Source organism: Genypterus blacodes, unplaced genomic scaffold, assembly GCF_046128005.1.
Source record: "Genypterus blacodes isolate CSIRO-AG114 ecotype Tasmania unplaced genomic scaffold, CSIRO-AGI_Gbla_v1 ptg000044l_1, whole genome shotgun sequence".
NCBI classification, from domain to species: domain Eukaryota; kingdom Metazoa; phylum Chordata; class Actinopteri; order Ophidiiformes; family Ophidiidae; genus Genypterus; species Genypterus blacodes.
In genome coordinates, this window is record NW_027466857.1 from 2889913 (window position 1) to 2902596 (window position 12684).

Consider the following 12684-nt stretch of genomic DNA (forward strand, 5'->3'; position numbering starts at 1 on the left):
CATGCTGAACATGGAGCTCTTTCTCAGGATCCTCTTTGGGATTTTCACTTTGTCAGCCTCTGTTTGGACAAACCCTATACTGATAAGCGACTCCAATATCAAACTTATGCAATATGAGGTTGAATGTGTAAGTGTTGATCTTCTAATCTAGACATGTCTTCACAGTTTATTGATTTTTTTTCTGAAAGGCAATAATACAGTCTAACCTGTTTCTTCTTTTAACAGGAGAATGATTCTAAATTCTATACACCAAAAAACGTGGAGGTAAGTGTCACCTCAATACTACACATACTCTATGAATGAGTGATGATGGATAGATAGGTACTTGGGTCATCACATAAGAGACATAAGGCCTCAGCATTTAGTTGAGCTTTTGTAAACCCTCACATGTGGTGAAGGTTCTCTAGTACAGGAAACGAGCCTAGCAGGTGTCGCTTCTTCAGCGATCACAGCTTCGATTTGTTCACTTCTGTGTATGCAGCCGTAAGTTTGCCACATTCGACAAGAGTGAAAAGAGCCATTTTTTCTCTGTCGCAGGAACAATGCATTACTACAGCAGCAGCCTGCTTCAAGACGGAACTTGAAGGAACTGTAAGTGAAGAATGTGACGATCCGAGTGACCGCATACCTGGAGCTGTAGAGTTCTTAACAGAGCTGATTGAGCAACGATCAGAAACAGGCTACGTAAGTACTTTGACAAAAAATGCACCTACATGCATCTACAGAATATGATTTTTTTCAACCAGGCTTAACTGATGTGTTTTCTCCGTAGGCACTGACAAACTCCACTGAATGCGCTTGTGAAAATTCCATTGAATGTCCGTTGAAAGAATTTTTGAATCAAATGGAATCTTTACTTCAAAAGCACAATAGTCTCATGTTGTTCAAAGACTAGCTTCGGAACAATAAACCGGGGGGAAACCTGAGGACTGTCTTCACCATCAATTTGACCAATACTGCTGCTAGTCACTGGCAGATGTTAAACGCTGCCAAGAAAGTACAACACAACTCCTTCGAGATTGATGCAAGATGTTGAACGAGTGATTCTGACACTGATCATTCAAGCAGCATCTCAGGAAGTAAGAGTTGAATGGCTTGATTTAAATCGATCTTGATTTCAATATTAATTTGCATGTCAGACCACATCAGACAAAGACACAATGATCTCATCCCTTTGACATGTGTTCTTTAATCATGAAATACTTTGAATAAGCCACATACTTGGATACTTTAAGTATACCAAAACAGACGTGTTGCTTGTAGGTCTGTTTTTAATGATGCTACTTATCTGAACACTGCTCTAAAACATTTGCATCTATAATGTAATCAATCATGTCATTTTATTTAATTTTTTTTACTGAATTTATTTAAATGTTTTATTGCTTGATATTTATTCTTACTATTGCTGTGAAATGTGTTTAAGTAATGAATTAAGTTCTCAGTCCATTTTGACAATGTATTTGATTTAAATCCATGTAAAACTGAATATTTACTAATTTATTGGTTGAATAAAATGTGTATATGTTAATAAACTTTATCCACAAAGGTTCAGGTCTGTGATTAATAACACGAAAGCAATCACATAGTGCGAGAAGAGCCCTCCAACAGCCTTCTAATGGTGTTGAATCTTATACACAAGTTAGGCCAATTTGTATGTTTTTCGAAAAATATAATCGGAACAGGAGGCATATCAAACATTCGGATTTTTCCTAATGACGCACAACTCGGAAGAAAGATTTTCCTTCTAACAATAGAAGTGATGCAAGTGTGTGGGTGAGGAATAATCTGTAGGTAGATGCATCAGAACCACAAGGGCAGATAAGGTGGCAACAAGGTTTTGATCATCAAGTCATAGTCATATCAAAATGTTGTTATTCAACAACAAATTTTGGGTGCATGTTCACTCTGTTGTTTTGTTGTAAAGGGTTGGCTGCTTTTCAGTAGGCATTCGTGGTACACAAGATAGGTTTGCTTATTTTTAGTCCCGGAATGTTCTTGAGTGGCCATCTGTTTCCAGATCTCAGGGAGAGTCTAATAGATTCCACGAGAGAGGTGTCAAAGCTTATGAAGAGTTACCAGAAATGTTTATTGGAGGTTATAAAGGATAGCGGATGCTCCACAAACTTTGGGAGGTTGAATTAATTTCCATGTTGACATTTGTGGAGATAATGTGTTCCTCTTCAACTTTGTTCTCAAAATCACTTGAATGTGTATCAATGTTTTACTTTTTACTTGATACATTTTCATTCCCTTTGATTCATATCACCAGAATGTTAGTGCAAAGATAACAAGTATGCCTGTACACAAGTTACCATCTTAGGTGAACTTGGTGCCTTTCAGATCATACGACGACATACATTTGGGAATGTATCCAGCAAAGCTGCAGCTGGTACAGAGCACACTGTATAAATGATTATATCAAGACTCAGAATGATAAAGTTGAGTGGCTGTGACATGTTAAACGTGTTGCCAGTGAAAATGCTGACATATTTTTCTAATGCGTTTACAACTACACATTGTGGCTGCTGGTCTACAACCAAGCAGCTTCTGACAGTCCAGGTCTCAAATGTTTGCAACCACATCAAGAGAGTTGCACATCCTGTTGATCTCTACAGCTACTATCACCTCAGTGACTGATGCTGAAATGTCAAGGCACATTTGCTTTTTATATTGTAACAATCTGCTTTTGGTTGACTGATTGAGTAAAGAATTGAGCTGTATCGCCTATTGTCACCTTTCTCCGAATCCAAAGACAACTGACAATTTGCGGAGCTTTTCTGACAAATCTATACTATGTCAATGTAAAGGGCGAGAATATGCTTAAACCTATTAGCTGTGATAGCACAGAAAACCTGCCGGGCCAGAGCAGATTCCAGGGCAGGAAGGAGAAAGTTGCTTTTAATCAGTGATTAAGGATAGAAGATTCATGATCAGCCAACAATTTTACGTGTATATGGAGTGTGTGTGGAGGATAAAGCACAACACACACACATGCAAAACTAAACCCAAGTAATAATATGGAAGAAATGAACTTGAAAAAGCTTGGGGTTAAGGTAGAACGATTTTCATTTGTGATTACAACAGGTGCTGATATTTCCATTGCTAATAGTCAAACAGCCAGAACCTTCATTTTAACCAAATATATATATATGTATAGTACCAGATGTGTCAAGGAGGTTCACAATGAAACTACACTGCCTACCACCTCTATTTTGTCAAAATATTGCGTTGATATGTTCTATATATATGTTAAGCTGTATCCTAATTGAAAGCAGAGTGAGAACTTAGTAATATTATATGCACAGAAACTAAAAATGAAAGCAACGTCAGCCAGAATCTTTCATGATCCAATAATGTCTGCAAACTAGTCCAGAAATTCAAGATAATCTCAGATACAACTTTCATCATTTCAAACTTAATTCAGGTATTGTCAGGCTTTGCTTCAATATATTTTTCCTACACACTGCATTTGCTGTTAAACTTATATGAAGAAGAAGTAGGAAACCTGGCTGGAAAGGCTGAGAGGCTTGATCCTTGAGTCTTTCTTCCCGGAATGCACCTGTGCCGTAGTTCCTCCTATTGACAAGGCGGTGGAAAGGACACACACCATTCCATTCACAGGACTGCTGAACACAAAGATAGATAAATGATCTACTTCATCACACCGAACAGGAAACCAATGCATTTCCTGTATGCGTAGTAAGACAGCAAGATGTATCAACATTATGCATTAAAGGGGGGGTCACTATGTCTGAACCCTCTGACAAGCAGCTATAGCTTCACGTATACTCACACAGCCACCAAGCAGGTAGGCAATCTAAGGATCAGAGGTTTAGTCATGTTCATAATCAGCAATTTAGAGAGCAACGGCTAATCATTCAGAAGCTGCATCAAAAGGCCAGAATCATCCGAGCAAAACTAGAGGGTTAAAACAATGGAGCAAATGTGTAAACACTTAGCATTATGTCTCTCCTTTTATTGCTTTTTTCAGTCTTTTACAAAGTTTGCTTTCTTTCACATGAAGAGAAAACTATCAAAACATCAAACAAATCACTTTGGAGAACACAAGAAAAAACATCTCAATACGGGGAATTCCCATAGGAATGACTGCTTCCTAGAAAGTAAATGTCAATCGTCAATGTCAATAGAGTACTGATCACGTCAGTTTCTTCACATGTTGAAGTTCTCAGTAACCGCAGGCTTGACCAACCAAGAGCCAAAGCCCTGCTGCAACAGGTACGCCCTCAACACACTCTTGGCCTCCTGGTATGGCTTTGCCATCCTCTACAGTCGCCACATGGAAAATACAAAATGAACAGTGAGTTAAACATTTATTTAAAATTTGAAACATACCCGTCCATTGCTGTATTTGTTGCTATATTTATAAATACATATACACTGTTATTTACCATGTCGTTTAAAGTTGCTGGCCTTTAGGTAGAAATCACAGTAAACACCAAGGGCAAGAATTACTAAGCATGACACTAAATTACTGTCCAGGCTGCAAATGTCTGTGTTGCCTGCCATCTCCAGGGGAAGTGTTTACTAAGACAATTTATGTAAATGAGCACAGTTGCAACGAGTTGACTTGAATGCATATTTCAGAAATACATGCTGTATTTATCATATATATAGTATATAGAAACACAAGGTAGCACAAGAGTCGAAGCAGCATAGCTTTTAGCACCGAGGACACGTGCCTGTGTTATCCCTGCTAATGTAGTGACTGTTGCTCTGGGATGTGAAGCAGGAAATTCAGCAGTTGTTTTAGTAATGATAGGTTTTGCAGGGATGGCGGGGCTTCACTTTGTTGTTGGCTCGAGATCATCTACAAGCTGATCCAGTAACTAGAGTCTGCCAGGACATGGGAGCCTGTAGGTCGATCTCACTTTCTCCTCTGACGTGCCAAAACACGATATTCACCCTCTCCCTTCGCAAACAGCCACCATGCCAACGAAGTTTGTGTTCATATTCATTTGGTCTATAAGACAAACATGACAGGTGTGGAGAGGAGCTGTTGGCATTACCTTAGCTTCTCTGTATGAGGTTGTGGCAAGCAGGTCCTCCTTCTGGGCCTCTTTGGCCACCAACTTGAAGCGATGTAGCATTGCTGCTTTGCACAGGCGGCTGGCCAGGGCAGGACCACTCTTAAAGGGAGACCTACGAGATCCAGAGTAGTGCAGACAACATTGCATCATGTGGCATAATGTGGAAACCTAACAGGCTTCATGCTCAATATATGAATATTTTTGGATAACTGTCTCAAACAACATCTAACTTTCAACCGACTCCTCCTTACTCCTGTACAGTCCTGCCCTCTAAGCCGTTCACCACCTCCAGCGAGCCGTCTCCTTCACTCCAGTTGATGCTGCTGGTCGACTGACCACCGCTGGTTTCCACGGACGACACCAGGCTGATGGTGGGCCGCATCATGCAGTAAAACATGGGGAGCAGGGAGGTGATCCCCTCTACACGCTGGTTCACAGAGACCTCCATGCCGCGGGAATCATTGCAGCAACAATCACCTAGAACATCTCAACCATAATAACAACGCTACAAGCCCTGCATCACCGCGGTTCCACTTTAAGGAACACAGATATTTTCGACAAGACAAGGATCTATGACAAAACTGAGTCTGTAACGTGACTTGACTTACCCAGGAGGATATTTTGGACGTAGATGGGCTCGATGAAGTGGCTCAGCAGGGCACCCTGGTAGCCCAGCACTTGCCACTGGGTGATCTTGTCCGTGGCGCACATGCTGATCAAGTTGGAGGATGACGCATCAACGGGGGACGAAAAAACTGAGAACACCTTTAAAAGAGAAACATCCGGTTTGTGAGATGGGCTCAAATCTCTCTCACGGAAAAATAAGACTTGACGAAATGATTGGAAACTCAAGGCTGCCGTCACATACATGTTCTTTACAAGTGCATGTAAACTTTTGACCACAACTGTATCCTTAAACAGCAAACATGCCCGGTAGCAAAAGATAACACCACCTTGCCCTCTGTTGACAGGTGTAGGCTGATCTCACTGTTGGCTTGCCACACTGATATAGAGAGTGGATTCAGCCGCCTGCAGGGAGGAAAAAGAACAAGCATTTCCAATTTTTCCCCAGACGTAGCAATTGTAAACCAGCTAACAGGACACTAACATTTTAGAGGACATCTGGGCAGCACCCTTAGGCAGCTGGTTCAGGTACAGGTGGAGGGTGATGCCGGGCTTCACCGTGAGGATGGCTGCACTGTTGCTGTTCTGCTGGAAGATCGACATTTGCTTCAGGCTGGCTGTCTCGCTGAAGAACATTAAGAGGTGGCGATACAGAAACCTGAAAGTAGAGCGAGAGAACAGAATACCTGGAATGCCTACATTTCCTTCATGCTTGAAAAAAAGACAAAGAACATACTGACACCTTACTATTGGATAGAGTAGCCAGGTGCAGACAACTGACAATGCCTCGTCACTTTAAAGTGTTAGCAGAAGCTGAAGGTTATCGTTTATACATGACAATATACATTATTGAAGACTATCTTGGTGACAGCTTTCACTCAGTGCATATACATGGTGACTATCAGGCTGGTGTACACACAGGGGGATGTAAACTAACCGCATAAGGGACCTCCTTGCAGTTACAACCGCATGGGAATCATGCACGACCCGTCCGGTTAATGAAGTCCTGACGCTGGTATTGAAGTTCCCAGAGCCCAGAGCGATCACTTCAAATCCACTGGCTGAACAGTGAAATGTGGGTGAGTAGAGAGTGATGTGTGTGTGTGTGTGTGTGTGTGTGTGTGTGTGTGTGTGTGTGTGTGTGTATATATAGATAGACACTGTACATACATACCAGGACGTGTGTACATTTAAGTGACACAAACTGTTCACCTGCAAGCTAACTAGCCACTGAAATATGTTGATTTCACGTGAACAAACTTACGACTCTGGATGATGAACGCTGCTGAACTTTTGGTACAGGCAGAGAACTCTGGGTAACTGTTCACCAGCTTATTGATCTGATCCCTGACGGCCTGTAGAATCTGAAGGTTGACCGGATTTTTCTTTTCTGAAACGGAACACTAAAGAATTAAAACCAGTTTAGAATGATCTCTCAGAGGGAATTTAGACGTGGGCTCTTCACTCGTGACAAAAATCAAGTGTTAATATCCTCCAAGACTCATTTCAGACCGATCGCTATCAGATTGATCAGACCACATCAGGAGGCGGTGTGAGGAGCATTCCAGAGGCAACTCGGTCAAGTGTACATGCACCCATCTCGTCACACCGCGGACAAACCCCTCACTCTTTACTTTCTGGTGACGTACTCGTGAAGTACGTACGAGGGGAAGGCTGACAGACAGGCTTGTGTGTCCAGTGAAGGAGATGTGTCTGACACGGCAAATGACAGAAAGATTTGTTGATGCCGTGAGCCGCTCATGTTTTCATTATCTATACTGCAATGCTGAGCGAGCGAGCGAGCGAGAGAGAGAGAGAGAGAGGGGGGGGGGACACAGACAGACAGAACACGTGATACCTTGAGGCAATCTGCAAGGATGGACTTCTTTCACTGGCAGCAGAAGGGGGACATCTGAAGAAAACAGACACTTTAAGTTGGATTACTGAGAATCATAGTTCAGTGACTTTCATTTGACAGAAGGAGTTCGGTGTGAGTCTAGATAGGTAGAACTGATTTAAAGACAACATTGTTCAGCAGCAACCAGCAGCTCAGCAAATTCAGTTAAGTAGGGGAAGGGGTTGTTTGATTTCTCTTTATTTTATTAATCGTAGAATTAATATATCATAGCTTTGTTTCTGCATTGTATACACATGCAATTTTGGACATTTCTTAGGTTTTTCTTTGATTTCATGAGTGACAAGTGACATCACTGATGGAAAATTAAGTTTCAAAGCGACTACATGTAATATCGACATCAAGGAAAAGAAGGGCAAATGTGACAAACCATGACAATGATTGCATGCATGTTACACTGCTGCACACTCTAACCTGACACCTCAGGTTGGATAGAATTCTGCTTCTCCATGGCGGAGAGCAGTTGCTGCAGAGCGACCTCCGCTGCCTTCAGCCGAGCCTCCTTCTTGGTTTTCCCCATTCCGGTCTTGTATTCCACACCGTCAATGATCACGCAAAAGGCAAAACAAAGCAGTCTGTTGCCTGGTGTAATGAAAGCAAGAGTTGAGACATAGTGAAGTACACACACTGTGCGTATATCAGAGGTTAGGAGAGAAGACTGTTTACCATGTAACACATTTTCCCAGGATGAAACTAATGACACATCTGGTCAGTATTCAAAGCAATTTAAGAGTCTGTTGCAGCTGTTCAGGCTGTCAGAATTGAGGACTTAATTTACATTTTTGTCAGTGGACTGTGGCGTGAATGTAAACGTGCCCAGACAATCCTTATAAGCGTTACCTTTGGCCACCGTCTCCTTTATTTCCAGGTGAAACTCTAAAGTGTGGGCAAGCTGATGAAGCAGAGACATGGCAGGTGTCTCGCCTTTCTTATATCTGTCAATCAGGAGTTGAGGTGAGATTTTTTCCTCCACAGCAGGACCTTGTTAAGAAAAATGTAAAGAAAAAGAAAGAAAAAGGCACATTGAAAGCTTTTTAATCCTATATTGAATGTTTTTTTTTTAATGTTACTAAATGAAGATGTATTCCCGAGCTGTACAGATACTGAAACTCACCAGATCTGAACTTGTTTCTCACTTGCACGTCAAAGGGACGGGTAGGAAGCGGGACTGAGGTACACACAGAGCCAGTGGGCCTTTGACGGTCAGACAAGTTCTTCATGAGTATTGGTGCACAATTGGCTCCTTTAAAACCTCGCAATGGTCTCCCAGGTGCAAACATCCTGGAAGGTCTTGAGATTGGGTGGGTAGGTGGAAGGAGAAATGCTGAGATCCCGGATATGGTGCTGGAAAACCAAGAGTGTTCAAATCCAACTGAAAGCTGAGAAATAAAAAACAATAACAATCTATTGAAATAAGAAAGGTGAGCAATATGGGCCTCCATCTCAGAAGTGGAAACAGATTTTTTTAGTTTCATCTTTTTATTCGGACTGTGGATTTGTCTCCCCCCCCAGTCATCTCCTCAATTGTTACCAATTAGCGCGCCGTCCCTGGCTGAAGGTATCTAGCTCGGGTTAAGTTTAAATATTCTCCTATTTACGTTTTCGTAACACGCTGGCTAAAGCTAATTAATGGCGGATGTAATGTTGAACGTTAGAGAAACAGTCGACAAAGAGTATTTCCAAACACACAGCGTCTGAAATTCGAGGCAAATTTACAGTTGTGATGAACAGACTTTAGTTTTATGACATGTAAACAACCATAAATACGTATTTAGTAGCCAACACCGAGCCTCACCTGCTGCTTGTTTGTGGAAAATGGGCGTGTCGCTCCGGTGGTTTGATTGACCGCACGTGCCTTGGCTGCCCGGTGCGATTTCTGACCTAGTGGTCAACATCGGAACTGCAGGTCGTGTGGCGACCTGGGCGACTGTATACAGATTGAATATGAAAACAAATACATACAAGGAAAGAAAAGAACGGCGAGGCCAGACCTTATAGACCACACACACAAACAAATACGTTAAAAAAAGGAAATTAAATCAACACTATCCCACAGGTCCAGGTTTCACACCTCCCTAAACTAACACACAAAACATTGTTTTTACTCTCCAGCCTCCAACCTCCCACTTATGGCATATTAAAGAACATATTAAGAAAGAAAGAGTCCATTATCCAACATTACTCCTAACCAATTGCGATTGTGATCATCATGAGTCCTTTCATCATGTCCATTCATTTGTCAGACAACTGAAAGAGGGAGATGCATAAGAAACTGCAGTCTAAAGTGGGCTTCCTTTCTCTCCCCCACACCGCCGCTGACATGATGACATTTTGTGGTATATTGATACACAGGGGCTGCTTCCTCCTCTTACATGTGTTTACTGACAGCAAAGTTTACCCGCCTACCATCTATTCTTAAAACTCTGTATAGCTTAGAAGCCAAAATGAAGAATACATATATTCAGCTTTGTCAGTTTTATTTAGGTGCTAGTATGTGTTCAAATCTTCCTTAAATTTGATGTAGTCACTCTCTTTCAGTTTTTTTGTTGACACGTGACACATAACCAACTATTACGACTATTGACACATCACAGACCACTCTACCGACGTGTGATGATATGTGTCACAAAATAGTAGTAGGGCACATAAATCAACTGTCATCTTCAAAGCCAGAAAGTTAGATGAGAAAACCTGAAACCTCAGCACTAGTTATTATGTCCGTAGTAGTATTCCAGCTAAATACTTTTTCGTGTTTCCCAAATCAGATGAGCTTGTGAATACGAAAGAAGTTCACAGTTGCAGCTATGGACAACAGTCATAAAGACATGTGAGATGTATGAACGTGCATTGTTTATCTATACAAGTCCCAGGACATTCGCTACCTCTGCAAACTCAAATTAATCTGTGTGCAAAATCACACGAGTTTCATTCCGGAACACTGTGTCCCCACTGCCCAAATTAGGACTGTTGTGCTGCTTGTTGTCAAATTGTATGCGTACTGGTTGTTTGACAGTGCAGGGCAGTTGGTGGGTGGAGGGTAAGATGGATGTAAAAGGCCGAGCTGGCTGTGGTTTCATGCTGAGCATTGTTTGTACAGAAACCTCACTCAGAATCGAAACTGAGTCCCTACAACAGGCTACTGGTCTCACTGTTTCACTATTTCTTCTTTTTCCTAACTCCACTCATGAACTGTGAAGTACCCTGTTTTGGGGCAAACAATCGCAGTAATGAGAATGTAAAGTAAAACGGAACAAGCAGCCCACAGCTAGTGAGCGAGCAGTGAAGGTCACCACAGGAACAACATGCACACCCCCACAGTGGCCAAGTTTGAATTGACTTCTCTCATCTTCTCTAATCACTCACACGTGAAAAGGGAAAGGACTGAGTCTGTGAAATGACTTTGCAATCTCCATCCTTCTGTCAGTCTTTGCATTAACCTTCTAACATGAAGGAAAAAGAGATGCGTCACTCGTCTATGAGTATGTGGCCTCAACCATAACCCAGTTTTCACATCCGGAATCTGGAAGATGTGGTTCAATCCATTCATTCATTGCATTTTCCCCTTGCTATAATTCCGAATGTACACAGGTTGGGGAGATTTCTGCTCTTACTTTATTAGCTAGTGTTTGCATGTATATTACATTTTTGAGGGACACCAACTTCAGAGCTTTTGATTTTTGCTTGATTGTGCCCTTAAATAATTGGCATATACTGAGTGTAGCATAAAACCTAGACTAAATTCCTAGATTGGCGGCTTTGTAAACAGCAACCACAAGGTAATAAATACAGTAAACAGATGCATAGATGTAGGATGCTGTAAGGATGAAGTAAAGGATGAAAAGTTCATCTATCTGTTCATGGGGTTGTTAGTTCAGCACGGAAAAATCACAACAGCCTCGATCGGAAACGAAACTTTCAGCCCTGGAAATATTTGTTATCAATAATCAAGTAGATGCTTCTCACCATTTTGGAACACCGCAATTAGAGATGGTGGAATTTCCCCCCAAGAGAGATTTCAGGAAAACAGCATCACTATCACACACACACAGATTTTTTTTTTTTACCCAATTTAAACAAAACATATTGTGTGGAAATAAAACATTCCAAAGGTCAAAGATTCAAGAAGTCATTGTAAAGAAGCAGATGGAACATACAAACACAAGAATGTACAGGATTATGTAATGCAGTATGGTGTTATATTACTGATGTATTACCCCACAGCAACATTGCCAAATTGCTGTCCAAACTGGCACACAAATATTATCTTATATTTACTGATACATATTGTCAAATTTGTCCAAATCTTTCAGTTCAGAAAATGGCCATTGGAGTGTGAGGCGTCTTACATACTTGCCAATTGCGGATGCTATATGAACATACTATATACAGTATGTGGCCCAGTTTGTTCTTCTGACAGTAGGGGGCAGCAAAAGAATAGATAAAGACAATGGCTAAATCTGTATGTTGAATAGATGCCCTGACTTCAATGAAATAAAGGTAAGTTTAGTGTGCATGCTTTGTGATGAATGATTCAGTTTAAAGTCTTCAGCAGGGTTGGTTATGTGACTTTAGACTGTTTAAATCAGTAAATCAGTAAATTTAGACCTACACAGGCGTTATTCTGTCTTCCAATCATGTTATGTCATATTTAGATCATCCAATCTTATGTAAAATACATGCTACAAAACAATGTTGCCATCTAAAATAACAGATGCTGAATCAATTTCTAGTATTTTCCACAGCACCCAACCTTGCAAATCAGTGAGTGTTTGGTGCACTGTACTCACTAAACTGGCTCTAAAGTGAACATGAGGTAGTGAGTAGAAGATAATCTGTTACAGCTTTGTGATTTATGATGAGAAATAAAATATCTAGCTCTCAGGCCTGACACATAACGTGAACGTAGGCATGTGATTTTACAAGTACCATGTACACATAATGGGCTGTAAAGAGCCACACTAACTGCTTTACTGCACATCGTGCCCCCAGACCATCAGAAACCAGAGACTAGCGCCCCATGGCTAAAGCATGTTTGCTCTGACAGCACCCTACTGTTGATAAATAACAGCGCCTCTTCTTTAGCCCTGGTGCAGTCGC

The 12684-nt window shown here is 41.3% G+C and overlaps 1 protein-coding gene across 1 annotated transcript; it reads right to left on the reverse strand.

The window, feature by feature from the left end:
• Positions 1 to 4170: 4170 nt before the first annotated feature.
• Positions 4171 to 8922, reverse strand: adad1 (adenosine deaminase domain containing 1 (testis-specific)). The gene is made up of 12 exons (XM_076149253.1): positions 8702 to 8922; positions 8428 to 8568; positions 8002 to 8169; positions 7531 to 7584; positions 6937 to 7062; positions 6610 to 6733; positions 6157 to 6330; positions 6002 to 6077; positions 5657 to 5813; positions 5300 to 5525; positions 5028 to 5160; positions 4171 to 4284 (listed from the first exon to the last, which is right to left on the reverse strand). Exons 1-12 carry the CDS (start codon positions 8865 to 8867, stop codon positions 4171 to 4173), a joined length of 1659 nt encoding a protein of 552 aa, XP_076005368.1. The 5' UTR covers positions 8868 to 8922.
• Between the last annotated feature and the right edge of the window lie 3762 nt (positions 8923 to 12684).